We start from the raw sequence: 19,070 nt of genomic DNA, 5'->3' as shown, positions 1-19,070 counted from the left end.
CAGACTCACCAGCCCAGTGCAATAGCTAGTTTTTCAGGAAAAAAAACATCATTAAGAAGACTTGTTCATATCTAGATGCACTTGTTAAATTAAAATTACCTGAGGAAGGATAGGGTCCTGATTTTCCTTGAGCTTTACAGTACAAACTCCAAGAAGGTCCTGATTTTCCTTGAGCTTTACAGTACAAACTCCAAGAAGGTCAGAGAGTGTCCTTTTCCTCGCTGGCTGCATGCATATTATCCAGCAATTTCTGCTGAATTGCAAGAGGACATTAAGGTGGAGTTACATGTTACTGTTGAACAAATATAAAGGCCAAATCCTGCCAAAGAAGCTGGGGGCTTGTGCTCCTGTCCATCCCTTCTTCTCCCCACTCCTCTCTGCTCTAGTCCCTACCCACATCGGCGTTTCCTTGCAGTGCCTGTTGCACTCACACCCACCCTGCCCTGAGACAGTTCAACTCACAGACCTTATAGAAAACTGTCCGCTTTTCTGCCAGCTGGAGTTTTTGCTAATTTAGCGAGTCAAGTGAGCTCAGCTCAGGGGCAAACAACAACCAGGGAACGTGCAAGACTGGCAGAGGAGGGGGCAAAGAAAGCATAGCAAGGGCAGCAGGAGAAAATGGCTTTGAGCTATTAGGTGGCTCGGGACGTGCTGTGTACATTCTTACTGAAGCAAACACAAGTTTTCCTTCCATTTGTTTGTTTCAGTGTTTGAGTTGAACCGATGTTTAGAAAACAAAGAGTTTGCATCTGCCTGCACTGACATTCCCTCCCACTTAGTCATGGCAGGGATGCTGTGAGCCCAGCGGATGGATGGACACCGGGTGAGGATTCAGGAACCTTTGGCACAGTGGACGTCAGCCGCTTCCTTTCCCCGTGGCTCACTTTTTCCTCCTGTGAAAGGGAGACAGTAATTACTCACTCAGGAGAGCTACACAACCTGATTCATCGGTGTACGTAAAGCCTTGTCACAAAAGGAAGAGGGAAGCTGAGAGAGGACAATTTGCTCTCTACACCTCACTTGAGCAATTGTCACCTCTCAAATGACTGATGGAGAGTTCAGCTCCTGCATCCGTGAACTGAGTGAACTGAAATCCCCCTCTGAAGCTGCCCATCCACAGCCCAGGGGTCAGACGGTGCTGCAGGATCCTGCTTTAGGTTGTATTGTGACAGCAGGTCATTAACCTCTGATAAGCATAACGGTGATGCCTTCACCTTCTGTACCTGCGACCCGTTCTCTAATAATATTAAGCCTGCAGAGTGGAATTTTTGAGAGTGTCTGACTGACTTAAAAATTCATTTTTTCAAAATGACTGAAGGCTTCACGCAAAGGAAAATTCCCAGACATTGCCATGCCAAAGCAATTATAGCCATACCACAAAAATTATCCCGCAATAATTATGCCGGTATGAGCCTCCATCTGAACAATACGCTGACAAATTTTTCCCAGGCAGCCAAAATCCTCCAGCAGCTCTGGCTCCAAGCCGCGGGGAGGAAGGGACCTGCTCCCCAAAAGCTCTCTGCTCCCTCACCCTGGTGCTTTAGAGAAGGAACCGAGCTCTCCTGTTCCCCGGTACGATTTTCCCCATCTGAGTGTTGTAGCTCGACTCCTGCCTCCCTGCAGCCTCTCCGACTCCTCCCAGGAAGTCCCAGCTGCAGATGAAGCATTTCAGAGGCAGGGAGAGGGCGGCATGTTTGCAAACGCAGCCTGGGCGGTTGTGCCAGACTTTCGCAGCGTAAGGCAGTGTGGCCCAGCTTGATGTAAGTTGGTTTTACCCCCCATCATCCCTTCCAGCAGCTGCCTTGCGCCTATGTGTGTGTGCTTGCTCGCTGTTACTGCTGCATTCGCCCGTGCTCCCACTGTCGTGTTGGACCCCCACAGTGTGACGGGATCAGGAACACCCTTGTCCCCAAAGCCCTTTGGGGGACCTGCGAGCAGACAGGCTAGCCAGCACCGTGGAGGTGCTTGGGGAGCACCGGGACGGAGGAGAAAGGCTGGTGCCTGCAGGCTGGAGGTGGTGAGTGACCGGTCCCCGTGGTGACCTTTCAGCTGTCACCTCCAAAATCCTCAGTGTGTTCAAAACCATGCACCCCGCCAGAGCGAGAGGTGCCCCAGCTCCCAGCTGGGACCATGCCTACAGCACAGCCTGCAGCACCCAAAAATGTGAGACCGAGCCCTCCGCAGGCTTCTTGACTCTCTGGTGGCTGCCCCCGCTCCAAAACGTTGTCCAGCGCTGGGAGGTGAGGCAGAGCCCTCTCTCTAGCCCTGGTCAGCTGCGCCCACTGGGAGCAGCACCCCGACCCCAATATTGCCTTTAGCTCTTTGCAGGCACCTTGTGCGCAGCTCTTCCACCAGCTCTGTAGTTTTCTGTAATCCAGTGAAGCCCTTTTTACTGCCACACTTTCGTTTTGTCACCTGCAGCATTACTCCCCCTCCTTCCGGCGCTCATTTCCTTCACATCCCAAAGCACTGTCCCCCACATCTCAGCGCCTGTTCCTGACACACAGCTGTCCTGTGTGTCAGGGACAAAGTGGGTATTTTGCAGTCCCGAGCAATATTATGCTGTGGTTTCCTGTTTTTCCATAAATTGTGCTGGTTTTTCCCACCTGGGCAAGTGATGTAAAATCCCACTGGTCTCACCTGGCAGCCGCTTTGCACTTGTGTTAGAAATAACACAAAAGGCAAACAGTGGGGACTCACATCCTGCATGTAAGGATGGAAAGTGCACCGAGCAGTACTGAGAACTCACCTGTGGGCTGGCCAGCTTCAAACCTGTTTTAATTTATTTTTTGGCAGCTGGGTAAATTAGTCCATGGCTGGTCAAAATAAAGGTGCGTGCATCCTCCAGACTCACAGCTTTTATCTCAAGTACCTGACAAAACATTAATTTATTTTAGCTTAAATACCATATGTTTAATCAGTGCTGTAGAATAGTTAAGGGGATCCAAGATGAAGGAGCAGGCTAAATCAGGCACAGAAATTAATTTGTTTGGGGCCTTGAAGGAAAAGTAAACACCAAAGTCACTTTGGAGATGGAAGCTGACATCTTGTTAATCAGAATAAAACTTGCGACTTTATTCTATTAATCAAAATAAAAAGAGCTTGGAGCTACAGCATCCGAGAGGACAGAAATTCTCAAAAATAGCAGCACTCTTGCTTTGATTTTTTTTTGTAACCTTAAGAACATGAAGGAAGAGGAAGGGGTGGGTTTGTGTGGAGTAGGTTTGCCCCATGAACATCAGTAAGGCCCCTAGTTTCACTGGCCAGCCCCAAGAGGCGGGGTGGCCAAACAGCCCTGCCAAGCCACAGCCCCATCGGCGAGGAAGGCGAAGGTGCTGCAGGGGAGGAAGGGCAGAGGCAAGAGATACCCAGGATCAATGAAACTGCATGGGAAGCTGATGTTGATACTGAATTCCCAGAGAATGTCCTCTTGCTGGTGTCTGCACTGCTCCCCTCAGTGCAGAGGAAGGCGGGGGGAGCCTGAAATTGGGGATAGAGGAGGCAGAAGCCATGGTTGCCCTTGTGATCCTGACTTTGTGTGTGTCATGGGCACAAAGTACAATCCTGGCACTGTTTGACATTGCAGTGACAACACACAAAGTGGCTCGCTCCTTCTTTTCCTTTCTGTGGCAGAATAACCACAGCTTCGGGTCTGGACCTGCGCTGCGTCCCCAGGTACACGGAGCGTTTGCTTTCCCCCTGCAGCCATGGAGCGATTAACTCACCCCTCTGCTTTGTGTCTGGGGGAAATGCAGGTCCGTGCCCACAGGAGTGAGACAGCAGGAGCCGTGGCATGCTCAGGAGAGCCGGACCGTCTCTGCGTCAGTTCTTGCTGGAGAGGAAGAGCAGCGCTGGATATAGCTCGTACTCCTGTGAGGTATTGAATGCCCAGCATGACTGTTTCTGGCCGGCAGCCTGGTCCCTGGCTCAGGCTGCAGCGGTGCGGAGCCCAGGGGAGCTCACTGCCCAGGACCCAGCCTTGGCAGCGATGGCAGATAGGGCACATCAGGAAAAGCCACACTGGTCCAATCTCCTCTGTACCCACTTATTTCCAGGTAGCCTGTTTAAAGTGAACTTCTCATAAGTGAGATTATACCTTTCATACAGGAAGAAAGATCATTGTATGTGGGGTTGCCTTGTCTGGTCTCTTCTACTAGAGCCTTTTGGGTTGCAAAGTACTTGGGAAATATCAGCATCCCTCTTGGAGATACAAACACGCAGAGCAAGGAAATCACATGTGTCAGGGAGTCAGTGGTGGAAGGCTGTGGCCGCTAAGTCTTCTACATTTGCAGTCAACTACGCTGTCTGACTGACAGGCAAATTGCAACTGGAGAAACACATCATTCCATTTGGGGAGCAGAACAGGCTGAATCAGATTTGGGGGCTGTGTGGCTCTGTGTTGCTCTCCAGCCTGGTGGGCAGCCGCCCATAGCAGCATCATGCAGGCTGGGGATAGGATGCGGGGGGGACATCAAAAGAAGAAAATATTTGTCATTTCCCTTCCTGAAAGGGCTGGAGCAGACAAGGCCTTTCCTCAGAACCCAGAATATCTAGGCTTAAAGCACCTCATTCCCACTGACCCCCATCACATTTGCTCTTAAATTCCCTGAACTGTGGCCAGCAGCAGCCCCATTGCAAGAGAGCAGCACTGGAGCTGTTAATACTTCACCTCCAGCTATCTTTTACTTCCCAAGCCATGAACCCTTCTACTCCCACCAAAATCAGCACAGGCACCAGGTTTTGCTGACCATAATATTCACAAGCTTGTGCAGAAAGAGCAAAGCAGGAGGCTGAAGGAGAGGAGTGGGGCTCCCCTCTACACCCAGGGAGCAGCAACTTCTGCTCGCCCTTGGCTACCTGCCCGGTACCACGGGGGAGCACAGAGTCCACCGGGTGCCCTCTGAAACACTGGGCTCCTCAGCAAGTGATTCACAAAGATCCTGAGTGAGGGCTGAAGCTGTATAAAAATCCGGAGACCTCAATGCAAAATATCATTGGGGCACTTTTCAACTTGTGGTGCAGCCCTCAGGGAACAGCAGAGGTGAGGAGGTGAGTAGGGGGTTACTGCTGCAGCTGAGCCTGGGGAGGGGGGGCTGATCTGGTATCCCCCCCACACCATCCCGGCCTGGAAGAGCACAGACCCTGTCTCCTTGCATCGCAGATCTGCATCTCATATCTCAGCTGCTTTCACGTGCCCTCTTCATCCCTCTTCAAAAGTATTTCATTTGCCATGGGGATTATCATTTGCTTGTCTCATTCCTTCTGAAACAACCTCCTCACATTCCCACACTGGCTTTTCTTGGTGCACTGGGCATCATTTGTCTCCAGTTTCCAGTCCCTTCACTGACTGGTTACCTTTTCCCTGTGCTGTCGAGTTATTAAATTCTGTCTCTGCTGCTTTTCATCATCCTCAATGCTAAGTTTCCCGTCAAGCACAACTGACTTTCTCCCTGTGCTTATCCAACTGGAAGGAGGATTTTGCTCTGAATGTTTCCTACTGTCCTTCTTCCTACCCCCCCAGCCATGATGCATGTGGAAATTAGATATCAGTCAGGCAAGTGGTACCTTGGTGTCTCTGTACATCAGACTGACCTCTGTGCTACGGCCCCCCCCTTGCCTGTACCCAGCTGCTGCCTGGTTTTGCCGTGAACTTTACGTGTAAAAAACAGCATTTTGTTTAGGATCTAGAGCAACTCCCTTCGCCAAGGGCTCCAGTAGGAGAAAGGAGCAAATAGTGCTTCTGCTACTCCTTAGAGCAGCGTGGAATGAAAAAGTTTGTTCTTCTAGGAAAAGGGGATATATTCTGGCCTGTAGACAGCAAGGAGATTCTTCTGATGGAGGACAAGAGAGGCTATGAAGGCAGAAGCCTGAGATCTGGGATCATTGGCCTGGCTGTTACAGCTTGGCTGAGCTCATTTGACCCCATGATTTATTCCAACAGAAAATGAGGTTTAAGGCATTGCCAACTCCCCAGTGAGTGTATGCACACTTCTTTTGTTCATCTGTTTTCTCAGTTCTTGTTGAAACTTGTAAATGAAACATCCTCCTGTGCCATCTCTCATCTGTTTGATCTTTCATAAAAAGTGTGTGAAACCTCTTCCAGAAGTCACTGCATCAGCATTACTGCTCTAAGGTTGGTCAGCAACAACCCGTGAAGCAATACAGAAGGGCACACCTTCTATTGGGAAACACATACCTGGGGAGGCCACGTCCCCATCACATGTGGCCCCATTGCCATTAGTGAAATCTTCAAACTCACTTTGTTTCTCTCTCTTTGCAGGCAAAGATGTCAAGGCCAGTGCAAGCTCGGAGGCTGGAGGGAACAGATAAGAATATCTGGTGAGTTAAGAAAATATCTTGTTTACCCTGGTGGTAGATGTGGTTTTAAGCAGACTAACGCCAGATAGAAACCATTGCAGCCACACAGCAGTCTCCCTCAGCTGCTTTGCATTTGCTCAAGAAGCACATCAAGGCAGGTTTGTCCCAGGAGACTTAACCCTGGCTGAGCTCTGTGCCTGCTGCTCACACTTTGTGCCCTACCAGGTGTCCTGCACCATCCTGCGGGAAGGCAGGTGGCGGCACCTTGTAGAGCATTGCACTCCATCAGATCCACCCACCTGAATGATCCCAGCGGCACCCAAATCTGAGCCATGTCGTCACAGCACACTGGCTTCAGCCCTGTGTCTGCTTCGAGCCCAACCTAGGGCATTGCAAGCAGAGAGACAGGTGAAGGGATGCTGCAAATACCGTTCCCTGGTTTGAGCTTGAACTTGAGCTTGAAAACCTGTGAGTCCTCTCCTGCCTGGTTTGGTCTGATCAGAAGTGATGTGTGGCTTCACCTGTGACCACACAACCAGACAGCACAATGGCTGTTTCTTTCAAAAACAAATTAAAATCACTCGCCAGTGCCTCATCCTTGGTTTGATTGAAACAGGTCTGAAATGACCCATGCTTGGTCCTGTCCACCTGCGAGCAGCAGGATGGCTCTGCAGGAGGGACACCAACCTCACTCACTTCCAAAGGGATGCTGGCAAGCAGAGACAGTGCCAGCACGCTGCCCAGACCCTCTGTAAATGCTTCTCTTTCTCTCCCTTTCTTCTCTCCAGGGTGGAATTTGTAAAACTGGCTGCCACCTACTCCAAGGTGAACCTGGGCCAGGGCTTTCCTGACTTCCCCCCACCAGACTTTCTGAAGGAGTCATTCGTGAGAGCCCTCAGCGGGGAGAACCACATGCTGCACCAGTACACCCGTGCCTTTGTGCGTGGACAGACGCCCTGCTCCTCAGCAATACTCCCCTCATTCCCTGTTAGCCTTGGCCGCTTCAGGGCCCACCAGGCAGCAATAACAGGGAAAAATACACGTCCAGGCTCAATGCAGGCCCCCCATGCTCAGGGCTGTAACACCCTGCTTTACCAGGGCATTTGAAGCAGCTGGGCTGGAAGATGCCCCACACGCTCAGTCACAGGACACTTGGCTGCCCAGGCCCCTTCCGAGGGCTCATCTGTGCTTTTGGAGGCTTCTGCAACCCACCCACCTCTCCTCTCACCCCACAGGGCCACCCACCTCTGGTGAAGATCCTAGCCCAGTTTTTTGGGAAGCTGCTTGGACGAGACTTGGATCCTATGACCAATGTGATGGTGACTGTGGGCGCATACCAGGCTCTCTTCTGCTGCTTCCAGGCTCTCGTTGATGAAGGCGATGAGGTAACCCAAGATTTGGACTTGTTGCACAGGCAGCCTTCCTCCGGCAGAGCCCTTCTTGGCTGTGGGTCTGCCAGGAGCAGGTTTTCATAGTCCTTTTGTAAAGCAGAAAAGTTTTTATCCCCATTCTCCAGTATTTGAGCTTCCAAAGGAAAAAAATTCTCTGCTACAAGGTACTGACTTATTTCTGCATAAGGCAAAATAACCTTTGTGCCCTGAGTGATGTTTTTCCCTGACACTGCTCACTGGCAGCGCGTGTTCTCCATGACAGTAATCCAAGGATTAAAATTTCCTGTCCTTCCCATTGCTCTCTGCACCCATCAGGGAAGGTCTGAGCTGGGCCAGGAGTGTGCTGACATGTCCCTTTCTTCCAGGTGATAATCATTGAGCCCTTCTTTGACTGCTATGAGCCGATGGTGAAAATGGCTGGTGGGATGCCCGTGTTTGTCCCGCTGAGACCGGTGAGTGGGTTGGAGCAAAGCCATTGAGGAGGGGAGAGTCATAGCCAAGAGGTGAGTGATAAGCGAAGTGCAGAGGTAGCAGAGCAAGCTGAGATTCCCCTCTGTTCTCTCTAGAAAGCTCCAAAAGATGGCAAATTGATGTCTAGTGCAGACTGGCAGCTGGACCCAGCTGAACTGGCTTCTAAATTCAGTGAACGGACAAAAGCCATCGTCCTGAATTCACCCAACAACCCTCTGGGCAAGGTAACACCTCTGGCCTTGCTTTGGCTGGCCCTGAAAGCAGCTGGGGTGCTACCGCTCACCCAGCCACATTTGCAGCGTAGCAGTGACTCCATCTTCCTTGCACACAAGGGAAATGGGTGTTGTGGCAGCACCACATGCTGCGCTCACTCATCTGGCGTTTTTAAGCCTGGTCTTTGGTGCCAGCAGTGGCTTTGCCCTGCTAGACCATTGCAGGCAGCTCCTGCCCACCCTGGCTTGGGAGGTGGTGATGGCAGGACGTGGAGCCTTTGCAGAGAGACAGGGACAGGCAGGGGGTCAGAAATGCTGGTGCAGCATCTCTGCTCCATTCCCTGCCTGCTGCAGGTATTCAGCCGAGAGGAGCTGGAGCTCATTGCAGACCTGTGTGTGAAGCATGACGTCCTGTGCCTCAGCGATGAAGTGTACGAGTGGCTGGTCTACGATGGGAAGGAGCACATCCGCATCGGTACAGAGAATGGCTTGGCTGAGCTTGGGTGTCTTCTCTGGGTACAGCATCTTCAGGGAAGGAAATGGTGTTTTAACTGGGGTCCCCTGGAAATTACATGGGCTGCTCGCACGCGCAGCTCTACCAAGCACATATCCCCATTAGAGGTATTTTGCTGCACTTCAGCCTCAGCCTCCAAATCAGGTCTTAAACTGGAGCCCTGACTTCCAGAGCCAGTCAGAGGAAACAGAGAGTTGGCTTCACAGTGAGAGATCCAGAGCAAAGAGCCCTTGGCTCCAGAGGAACTGTATTTTTTCCCCACGCTTTATAAAACCAGAGTTTTCTGGTGTCTCTAGTTTTAGGACATCCATTTCAACATGATTTTAGAGGTCTGCTCTTCCTGTTGCAGTAACATGCAATCACCTTGTTGCAAGGTGATGGCGCTTGGCACCTCTGGGACCCTCCGGGCTGGATACATTCGTATGAAAACGCTTAATTACAAAGAGATGTTCTTGAGAAACCTGGCTGCCTGCTTGGGATGTGCCTTGAGGCTCATCCAGGTGAAAGATGTGCTGTGAACACAAGAGGCCACCATGGGTTATGCTGGGCAAAGAGCTCCCAACATGTTATTAATGCAGCCCAGGAGCAAGCACACTGAGCTCTGCCATCAGCGTTTCTCTCTTGTTTCGTTGCCAGCCAGCTTGCGAGGGATGTGGGACCGCACGGTGATCATTGGGAGTGCTGGAAAAACTTTCAGTGCCACTGGATGGAAGGTGAATTCTCCTGTGTGGCATCTCATGTTCTCCCCGTCCCCGTCCCTTTGCTCCAGGGCACGGGTCCCATGGCGCTGGGGACACTGCTGCCGCACACTCAGCTTTGAACCTCAGGGTCTGAAAGTACCAAAGCTGCTTTACAATAGCTCTGTCTGGAAATACAATGAAGCCAGCACAGACAAACAAAGGGGAGCCCAAGCAGGCACACAGAAATTTACCACCTTCCTCCTCCTCTCCTGAACACAGGTGGGCTGGACCGTGGGACCCAACCGGCTGCTGCAGCACCTCCGTACCGTGCACCAAAACTCAGTGTACCACTGTGCCACCATTGCCCAGGTAAGGCAGCTCCCTGCAACTGTCCCCACAATTCCCAAACAAACCCCTGAAGCAGGGGCGAGAGAAGGTCCTTCTGCCCACGGCTGCCCCGAAAGGCACAGACAGGGTGAGGCATAGTGCCCTGGAGAGGCTCCTTCCCCTCTCCCTGCGGTCACCCCATGCCTGGGAGGAAGGGAGAGTCCAGCCTGCCTGAGCTGTGCTCCTTATTTTGCACAGACAAATCTATTTGGCCATTTGGAGGGGCTGGAGGCAGAGAGCTCAGCTTGGTGCAGCGAGAAATCACCCCTGCTCCCTACTCACCTGTGAACTGCATCAGAGCGAACACTCTGGTTCTTAAGCAAGCCTTTACCATCTCCCCACCGGGCACCTCTCTCCTTGCAGGAAGCCGTGGCTCAGGGTTTCCAGAGGGAGCTCGAGCTCTATGGGAAACCAGACAGCTACTTTGTCCAACTGCCCAAGGAGCTGCAGCAGAAGCGAGACTGGCTGGTCCAGAGCCTGGATGCTGTGGGGATGAAACCCATCATCCCCGAGGGCACCTACTTCTTGGTGGCAGACATCTCCAAGTTCAGTGAGTCACGCAGCTGCGGTTTTGCGCAGGCAGGGCTGAGTGTGGGAGACCAGCTCAGAGTGGTACCACTAGCAGGGACAGGAACCTGCATAAACCACCACCAAAGCAGGGACGGACAATAGTGTGTTCCCCATCCAAGCTCCCAGAGAACCCCGTGGGTTTGGGGCTTGGCTGAGGCACCCGGCAGCGGCCCCCACCTCCGCGCTGCTGTGCTTCTCCTGCAGAATCCGACGTCCCTGATGTCCCCGACTCTGATGAGCCGTACGACTCCAGATTTGCAAAGTGGATGGTCAAGAATAAGGTAAACGCACCTGGCTCTTTCTGCTGAGTCTGCCCTGAGTGGTTTTGTGTCCTCCCTGCTGGCTGCGCTCACGGGAGCTGGCAGCACACCACCACCACCGGGTCTGGCAGCTCCTCTGGGGAGCGCCCGGGGTGTCTGTCAGCAGTTGGCCCCAACCCTGGTAGCCTGAACTCAAGCAGAGTGAGCAGACAGGGCACCAAGGGCATCTACAAGCCCATCCGTGAGACTCGTGAGCAATAAGTGGATGGCTTCATGCCAGCCCCGAAAGAGTAACCTCAGCTCCACCTGTTTCCCCTTCCTAGGGACTTGCTGCCATCCCGCTCTCCGCTTTCTACTCTGGGGCCCACAAGAACAACTACAACCATTTCATCCGGTTCTGCTTCGCAAAGGTGAGATGTGTGGCAGCACGAAGGACGGGGAGGTTGAGGGCAGTCATCAGGGATGGTCTAATGAGACAAATGCTAAGAAGAAATGCAGAGCGCCTCGGGCATTAGAGCCTGAGCATGGCATCACAGATGATTCAACCCCTTCCTCCAGACATGCAAGCCGAGCTGGGGGCAGGAGGTGTGCTGGTGCCATTCCCAGCTTTGTCCCATCAGCATCCCACATTCTTGGTCAAGGCAGGGAGTCCTCTGGGTACGTGCTGAACCGCCCAGTGGCTATGCCTGCCTGAACACAGGGCATTCGCCATGTTCCAGAATGAGAACAGGATTTTATATAAACGATGACTGCAGTGAAGGGAAAGGGGATTTGGCTGGAAGCCACTGACTGAACCTGCAATATTTGTTTAGGAGGAAGCTACACTGAAGGCAGCAAATGACATTTTGCAAAAATGGAAACAGGAGAAAACCAGTCCCTGAGCACACTGGAGACAAAACCACTCTTCTTGGTCCTCACCTGCCATGACTGCTCTTCCTCCTCTTCCTTTGTTTGGCTACAAACTTTGATAAGTCCTTATTTTTGTGCTTTCAACCACATTTTCTGTCGGATAAATGGGTAAGAGGTTTGCCAGGCTCAGGGTCTGGGAGACACCGTCTGTCACTGTGAAGTCGTTGCACTGCTCATTGCAAAAAGGGAGTCTTCCCATGCACTGACAGTATTCAGTGTTTCTTCTTATTATGTTTAAAGACTTTGATAATCAGTTCTGAGGTGCATCCAGCAAGACACAAGGTAAGGATGGCTCCTGGGGTCTTTTCCACCACCAAATTCTGAAAAGGTGTTTCAGGACCTACCTTTAAGGCCACGATGGGGGTTTAGTGTGGCTTCGCTTGCTCCACATACCCACTTGTGTACCCCAATGCATAGGATAGCGTTTCCACCAGCACTCATGTTCTCACGGGACTGCGCAGCATCACCACCCGTCAGTAGGTTGATTCCTATAGTCCTGAAATTTTTAAACGCAGTGAAATGCTGTTTCCCATAATTAACAGTTTTTCTGCTGGGTTTTTTTTTCCTGTGCATCTCTGGGGAAAGCAACCGCAGAATCGGTTACTGGCTCCCCCAAGGAAATGGGCTTTGATAAATAGCCCAGTTATTGCCGAACCTTCCCCCAGATCAGCCCTGGCACTTTGTCAGGGCCTGGCAGCGTCGCCCAGGCTGCAAAGCAAAACCTTAAGGCCCTTGACAAGCGCTCGCAGTGGATGGGGAGGAAGGGCATGGCAGCTTCAGGCTGCTCCTGCCATTGGTGGCCCCCGCAGCCTCCCACCTGCTGCGCTGATGGGTGGTGGGGTAACACAAGCAGCGTTTTGAAAGGTAATTCTTGCACCATTTTCGATTTCCACCTGGATAAGAATGTAAACCAGCATCATCAATCACACAGGGGTTACGCACAACAGACTGTACGATAAGTATTTGTGGCGGTTAAATTATTAAAGACGAATTACTGCAATTATTGAAGAATAAATGTCTAATGATTACAGGGCTGATGTAGCTCTCCTGGAGAGCTGCCCTCACGCATGCAGCACCTGCACAGTCCCGCAGCGGTGGCTGCTCACCCCACCCAGGCCGGTGGGTAGCAGCTCTGTAGGTTTTCTGTGTGGGGCTGCAGCGTGTGGTACCGATCCCTGCGGAGCCAGAGCTGCGCCGACCCCCGGAGCGAGGGGGGAGGCAGACACCCACCTCCTGCCTTCGCCCGTGAGGCGAGATGCGTCCCATCTCACCTGCCTGCACAGCCTGGGTGGGCGAGGGTGCTGCTGAAGGCCATTTTGCACCCACATACGTGCCAAGTGCTAGGAGAGCTGCGATCACCGAAACAGATAAACGACTGTGAGATTAGATTATAGGAATAAAGATTACTTGCAACATCTCCACGTGTGTGGGCTCTTGCTCTAAGCCACGACACACCCTGCAAGGGGCAGGGTGCATCTCCCCATCCTCCACCGTTCACCCAGCACTTGTGGAGAGGCCGAGCTGCGCCACGGCTCCCACACGGCTCCCACACGGCTCCCACACGGCTCCCACACGGCTCCCACACGGCTCCCACACGGCTCCCACACGGCTCCCACACGGCTCCCACACGGCTCCCACACGGCTCCCACACGGCTCCCACACGGCTCCCCCTAGGTCACCCATTCCCCTGCAGAACGAAGCAACCCCTGCTTAGCTTGACATCCCGCACTGGTGACTTAAACACTAGCCCCCGCCCCCCTGCCTGGCCATTGGCTCACGTGACGCCGGCCTCCGCCAATCCCCACCGCGGAGGGGCGGGCCGGGGAGCGCACGCGGAAGATGGCGGACGGCGGCGCGGCCAAGCGGCTCAAGGGGGTGCAGGTGTGTGTGTGGGGGGGGTTGTCGCTCGGCCGTTACCGGGGGCGGCCCCTGAAGGAATCCCGGCGGTAACGGTCGCTGTCTCCCGCAGGTTGAGGAGAGGAAGGTGGACTGGCGGCGCTGGAAGCAGGAGAGTAAGGCCGGGCCCGCCGCGGGGGCTGGGGGCGGGCAGGCGGACCGGGCCGCAGCCGCGGGGGCGCCCGGCGGGGCCCTCGGACCGGGAGGAGCCGTCCCCGAGCGCTCCGTGCTCCGCACCGCGGTCTCCGGGCCCTGGTACTGCCCCCCCGCCCTGCTCTGAGCCGTCACGGCTCGTTGTTTCAAGCCAGATGCTGTTGTGCGTTCCAGGGAAAGCGGAGAAGAAAAAATGGAAGGAAATGAAGCTACTGAAGAAACTGGAAAAACAGCGGATGCGGGAGCTGGCAGAAAAACAAGCTGAGAAGCAGGAGGAGCAGAAGGAAGACAAAGGTGATGCCGCTGTGGCTGGATGGGGAGGCCTGGGCTGAAAGAGCCGGAACAACTTGGTCATTAACAGTCAGGCAGTTTTATGTATCGATAGGAAAGGTGACGCTCAGCTTCATCGATCTGCTATAGATCAATCCACATGAATAACAGGCGTGAAAACAATGCAGCGAGCACTCCATGAGACCTTTATTTAAGACAAAACCTGTGGTTAAAAATCTAAGAAATACAGGTTGCTTTTTTCCCCCGCCACAGCTGCAGTTGACGTAGTAAATAAACCGCTGTACGTGCAGCTGTCACTGTGGCCCTCTTCTGATCGCACTCCCTTCCCCAGGGCGTCACTACACGCTGAGTGTGGCCCTGCCAGGCTCCATCTTGAACAACGCTCAGTCACTGGAGCTGCGGACGTACCTCGCTGGACAGATTGCTCGGGCCTGTGCCATCTTCTGCGTGGATGAGATCATAGTGTTTGACGAGCATGGAGAAGATGTAAAGTAAGGAGGAGACATCTTGCTCTGCAGAAAGTGTTTCCTCTCTAGTTTCTGTTTCTTCCGTCTTTTATTATGCTAAGGCTAGCAAAGAACTGCGTACATTGAGCAAATATTAGAACCTCGCTCAAATGCCAGGATTACAGGGACCCCTATACCACTGGGCAAAGATGTTGACTTAACTGCCCTGGTAACTAGGATCATTTATCCCAGCATGGGGGTGACAAAGCAGCAGGAGGTCAGGTTCTCCTGTACTCTTAAATCTTGCCGTGAAGGGACAGGGCATCCCTATATCTTTACAGAAGAGGAATTCCCATCCTTCAGCTTTTCAGCCTGGACCTGCATCTGTGTTAATTGTCCAGGCCGTGCAATGCTGTAGCATTGGTTGTGTCAATACACAAAGATCAAAAACAAAACTAAAAAAAGATACTTGCCTTACAGAGAGAGTTCCAAGTATGATTTGTTAACAGTCTCTATGTCTGGAGTAGCCCTTCTATAATGTGGCCCATTTATTGCTTGGCGGTGTAAGCAGAGGGCTGCTGCTGTTTTCAGATAAAGGAGCAAGGCTTGGTCTGCTGGAGACTTGGCCGTTTGGGGGTGCGCAGTCTCACGCTGAGTTCACAAACTGCTTTCTTTCTCTTTCAGGACTGTGGAGGGGGACTTCGAAGGAATTGGGAGGAAAGGCAAGGCTTGCGTGCAGCTGGCTCGGATCCTGCAGTACTTGGAGTGCCCTCAGTAAGTCCACCGTGGTCAGACCATGCATCAGAACTGACCACCATGGGTATCACATGCCAGAGGCTACAGGAACAGGAGCCAAACTCTGTTTATGTTGCACGATTATGTAGATTATGTTTCATGTCTGGTTCAGCAGTTTAACTGAAAGAACAACAGTGAATGCAGGATACAACCGGCATGCTACATTAGAGGTAGATCAGGGACTTGGAGGAGCGCCTTTGATTCAATATGGGGATAGAATTGAGACTTGGATTCTATAGGAACAACTGTTTTCACATTTCAACCTTCTCTAATAACAGGTACTTGAGGAAATCCTTTTTTCCAAAACATGAGGATCTGCAGTTTGCAGGTAATAATTCAGTTGTCTCTGTCCCAAGCTGTTGGCTCCCCACGCCCCACCCCGCCCTTCCTGAGCTCTGGCTCTTGTTTTGCATGGAATGTGCATGGAATGGAGTAACTTTTCTCCACTTCAAAGTGCAGGTGAGGTGCTGTGCTATGGTGTACTGGACCAGATAGGGAGGGCAGCAGAGCAGTTGTACTTACACCCATGTTCCCACAGTTTGCGTCCTCTCCTTAGCGGTTGCTTTCCTCTATGCTCTTCTAGGGCTCCTCAACCCCCTGGACAGCCCTCACCACATGCGGGTGGATGAGGATTCAGAGTACCGAGAAGGCGTAGTGTTGGACCGGCCAACTAAGCCAGGCAGAGGCTCTTTTGTTAACTGCGGGATGAGGAAGGTATGTCTGTTATCCACAGATCCCAAAACGGTTTCCTCTGGTGGATTTGAAGCAGGCAGGGTGGGTACTGCAGGGTTTCTGAAGGCCATAACGGGCTGGCATGGGGTTTACTGCTGTTGATACCTTGTCCCTTTTGGCTCGTTAATGGTTGTAGCTTCCTGAGTCCTAGTGGGCCTGCCCATTGCAGCACATCACTGCTTTGCTGCGGGAGTTGAACCTTTGAGCAGCAAAATAAGTCTCAGACTGCTGACCTGAGCCACCCTGAGCCTGCTCTGCACTGTACGCACCACACGGGAGCACAGAGCTCCTCATTCCAGCTCCAGGCCAGAACAGACCCCCGCTTCCTCAGAGGGTTCCCCTCCTTCCCCAGTACTTCCAGAACGTCTGATGCTGATGGTGACTTTCACTGCAGGAGGTGCAGATTGACAAACAGCTGAACGCCGGTCTGCGAGTCACTGTGCGCCTGGAGGAACCCCAGAAGCCAGGTAATGCACTGCTCTGTTAGCATCAGGAAACCAGTCCTGCAGGAGCTGGTCCTTCCATATAACAGGCCTTCAGATTGCTAAGGTTTGAAAGTACCCAACATCTCATACCCAACCCTTCACTCCGCACACAATTTTAATAACAGCCTTACCATACCTCCCTAGTTAACTGGAAAGAACTACCAGCTCTTTGACCAACAATAAACAGCCCAAACATACTTGCGTGCTTTCCAGAATGCGTTCAAAAGGGAGGTTCTTGGTTGTAGACCAAGTCAGTGCCCTGACCCAGGAGAAACTGCTGTATGTGGCTGGTCAAATCCAGCTCTCCCTGGGAGATCCCAGGGGTTATTAATCTCTTTGCTTCCCTTTCAGAAGCTAAAGTGCGGAAAGGTGTTGTGGTGTCCTCACACCACCCTCGGACAGTCTCAGGCTTGTACTGGGGTTACAGCGTCCGCCTCGCCTCCTGCCTCAGTAAGTATTTGCAGGGGTTCTCTGCATTTTGCCATGGCTCTGCCTGGGCTTCCACACCAATTTCAGGCCTACTGACTGCACATCTGCAGTGTACATTAACTTCTCTGTCTTAGAAATCTCTTCTGTCTCAAAGGCAGCTTACACGTGCAGCTAGCAGCCATGCAGCAGTCAAATTGAAGGATTAAAGCTAGGGGTGTGAATCACCTCAGTCACCCACCAGTACTCTGCCCTGTACTGCCACTCACCCTTGTGCCAAATGTCCATGTTGTAGCAGGAGATGAGTTGGTGCTCTCCAACTCCAGCCAGTACATCTCCATTTCCATAACTACCTCCCGCTTATTCACATCAAAGCCAGCAGTGATATTTATGCTTAAGCTCTGCAAAATCTTTTTCCTGTTTTCCGATTGATTTGTCCTCCTAGGAAAATCCTAAGATATTAGTCAAGGAGTGGCTCCTGGCACCTGTTTGAGCTTTGAGGAGACGGTGTTGCAGTTCGGATGGGTGCCAGAGACTCCTGCAGCAAGGGAATTATGTAGGAAAGAGGAATCATTCTTGTCCCCTGCACCGAAAAGCAATTCCTTCTGCTGCTGACACTTACCTGTGGAGTGTTTCAGCCTGTCCAGAAGGCACACCGCACGGGCGAGGGCACCACGTGAGTAACCCCACGTTGTGTTTGTTCCCAGGTGCTGTCTTTTCAGAGTGCCCATTCAAGGAAGGCTACGATCTCTCTATTGGGACCTCAGAGCGGGGCAGCTCCGTGGACCAGGCCACTCTCCCCTCCTTCAGGTTTGTGTTGTCTCTGCTTTGTCCCACTCAGAGCCCCGAGGGAGGCCTGGTGCAGGCAGCAGAGCTGCACTGTGGTCTTGGTGTTCTCCCAGGCAGAAATTCTAGATAAAAGTGCAAGACTTGGCCTGCAGGCTCCCTCCTGTGCTCTGCTGCTCCCTTTTGCACCAAGGCACGTTCCTCTGCATGACAGACGCTGGGGGAAGTACCCCAGGACAAGGCCAATTCCTTTCCTGATTCTCTGGAGTGGGTCCTCCCAATTCAGTTGGTAGCAGGGACTGTCACTTTGGCCAAGTGCTGTGGGGCTTTATTAGGGAGGCAGCTGCATTGGGCATTGTCAGCAGGGGACACAGCTCCCCTCTTCAGTGGCACAGAGGAGCTTGGAACACAGACCCAGATACCTGAACAACAGAAATTAGTCAGCTTCTTGCAGATCAAGTTAAGAGAATTGTTTATGTGAAGCCAATTCTTAATCCACGTGAAGGCTCAGGGCACATGAGCAGCTCTCCTGTCTAAAGTTTGTAAGACCCGGTCTCCCCCTCAGCCTGTCCCTGTGCTCTCCCCTAGGCATGCCCTTGTTGTGTTTGGAGGTCTTGAGGGCTTGGAAGCTGGAGTTGATGTGGACCCAAAGCTGGAGGTCACCGACCCAAGCGTCTTGTTTGACTTCTACCTGAACACTTGTCCCAGCCAAGGCAGCAGAACTATCCGGACAGAGGTAGGGCAGGTGGCTAATGGTGTGGTGGGGCGCGATGCCTGTGTGCACAGAGCAGCGCTGTGTTTCTGCCTGTGGCAGTGACACATACAGCCCACGTGTTGTTCCCCATGGTGTCACCTCAGCAAAGGGTGGCTGGGTTGCCTGGTGCTCCTCAGAGAGCAGCGGTTCTGACTGCCACCTGGGTCTGTTCCAGGAGGCGCTGCTGATCTCTCTGTCTGCGCTGAGACCCCACATTGATGAGGCCGTGAAGACACCCAGCGACAGCTGAGGGAAGGAAAGCCACTGACCTTGCCATCAGCTGAGGACTGCCTCAGGCAAGCGGCTGTTCAAACGCAGGCTGCTGGGCAAATCACTCCAAGAGCCTGGCGGGGCCACGACACAGCGTGACTAAAGCTGGCATCGCTGCTTGAGCAAGTGTCTGGCTGCTGCTGGGACCAGCAAGTCTGCACCCTCCTGCCTGCGTGGTGCAGCCAAGGGCTGGTTGCTGCCTCAGCAGCTGGGACAAGCCTCACAGCAGACTGTGTCCCAGGAATTCCCCCCTGGGTGGGGAATAAAGCAGTATGGAACCTCAGCTGCCTTGAAGTCCATATGCAAGTGTCTTGGTGTAGAGGA

General features: G+C 52.7%; 2 protein-coding genes across 3 annotated transcripts; both read left to right on the top strand.

Moving 5' to 3' along the window:
- Window positions 1-1,630: 1,630 nt before the first annotated feature.
- KYAT1 (kynurenine aminotransferase 1) lies at window positions 1,631-13,129 on the top strand. Of its 2 annotated transcripts, XM_074609223.1 has the most exons (14): window positions 1,631-1,760; window positions 3,756-3,877; window positions 6,281-6,339; window positions 7,107-7,257; window positions 7,554-7,703; window positions 8,075-8,161; window positions 8,276-8,404; window positions 8,747-8,867; window positions 9,543-9,619; window positions 9,866-9,955; window positions 10,337-10,523; window positions 10,748-10,824; window positions 11,127-11,213; window positions 11,616-13,129. In XM_074609223.1, exons 2-14 carry the CDS (start codon window positions 3,794-3,796, stop codon window positions 11,682-11,684), a joined length of 1,368 nt encoding a protein of 455 aa, XP_074465324.1. In that variant the 5' UTR covers window positions 1,631-1,760; window positions 3,756-3,793; the 3' UTR covers window positions 11,685-13,129. The 2 variants fall into 2 exon arrangements, with proteins under 2 accessions (XP_074465324.1, XP_074465325.1); XM_074609224.1 differs by lacking the exons at window positions 1,631-1,760; window positions 3,756-3,877 and adding an exon at window positions 6,014-6,133.
- A 392-nt stretch (window positions 13,130-13,521) lies between these two features.
- SPOUT1 (SPOUT domain containing methyltransferase 1) lies at window positions 13,522-19,029 on the top strand. Its single transcript, XM_074609227.1, has 12 exons — window positions 13,522-13,593; window positions 13,682-13,724; window positions 13,936-14,055; window positions 14,384-14,543; window positions 15,183-15,272; window positions 15,572-15,621; window positions 15,877-16,007; window positions 16,420-16,492; window positions 16,862-16,960; window positions 17,644-17,746; window positions 18,311-18,458; window positions 18,652-19,029. The coding sequence occupies exons 1-12, from the start codon at window positions 13,552-13,554 to the stop codon at window positions 18,724-18,726; spliced, it is 1,134 nt and encodes a 377-aa protein (XP_074465328.1). The 5' UTR covers window positions 13,522-13,551; the 3' UTR covers window positions 18,727-19,029.
- Window positions 19,030-19,070: the final 41 nt, after the last annotated feature.

The sequence above is a fragment of the Larus michahellis genome, chromosome 15 (assembly GCF_964199755.1).
Source record: "Larus michahellis chromosome 15, bLarMic1.1, whole genome shotgun sequence".
NCBI classification, from domain to species: domain Eukaryota; kingdom Metazoa; phylum Chordata; class Aves; order Charadriiformes; family Laridae; genus Larus; species Larus michahellis.
The sequence above is the reverse complement of the archived record's forward strand: the minus strand, read 5'-3'. Positions and strand labels throughout refer to the sequence as shown.

Excerpts from the sequence above, each read along its gene's own strand:
- KYAT1 (XM_074609223.1), top strand. The coding sequence starts at position 3,794 with ATGCTCAGGAGAGCCGGACCGTCTCTGCGTCAGTTCTTGCTGGAGAGG. Across the intron at positions 6,340-7,106 it reads GGAACAGATAAGAATATCTG|GGTGGAATTTGTAAAACTGG; the intron begins GTGAGTTAAGAA and ends TCTTCTCTCCAG. Across the intron at positions 7,704-8,074 it reads TCGTTGATGAAGGCGATGAG|GTGATAATCATTGAGCCCTT; the intron begins GTAACCCAAGAT and ends CCTTTCTTCCAG.
- SPOUT1 (XM_074609227.1), top strand. The coding sequence starts at position 13,552 with ATGGCGGACGGCGGCGCGGCCAAGCGGCTCAAGGGGGTGCAG. Across the intron at positions 14,544-15,182 it reads GAGCATGGAGAAGATGTAAA|GACTGTGGAGGGGGACTTCG; the intron begins GTAAGGAGGAGA and ends TTTCTCTTTCAG. Across the intron at positions 17,747-18,310 it reads GCCACTCTCCCCTCCTTCAG|GCATGCCCTTGTTGTGTTTG; the intron begins GTTTGTGTTGTC and ends GCTCTCCCCTAG.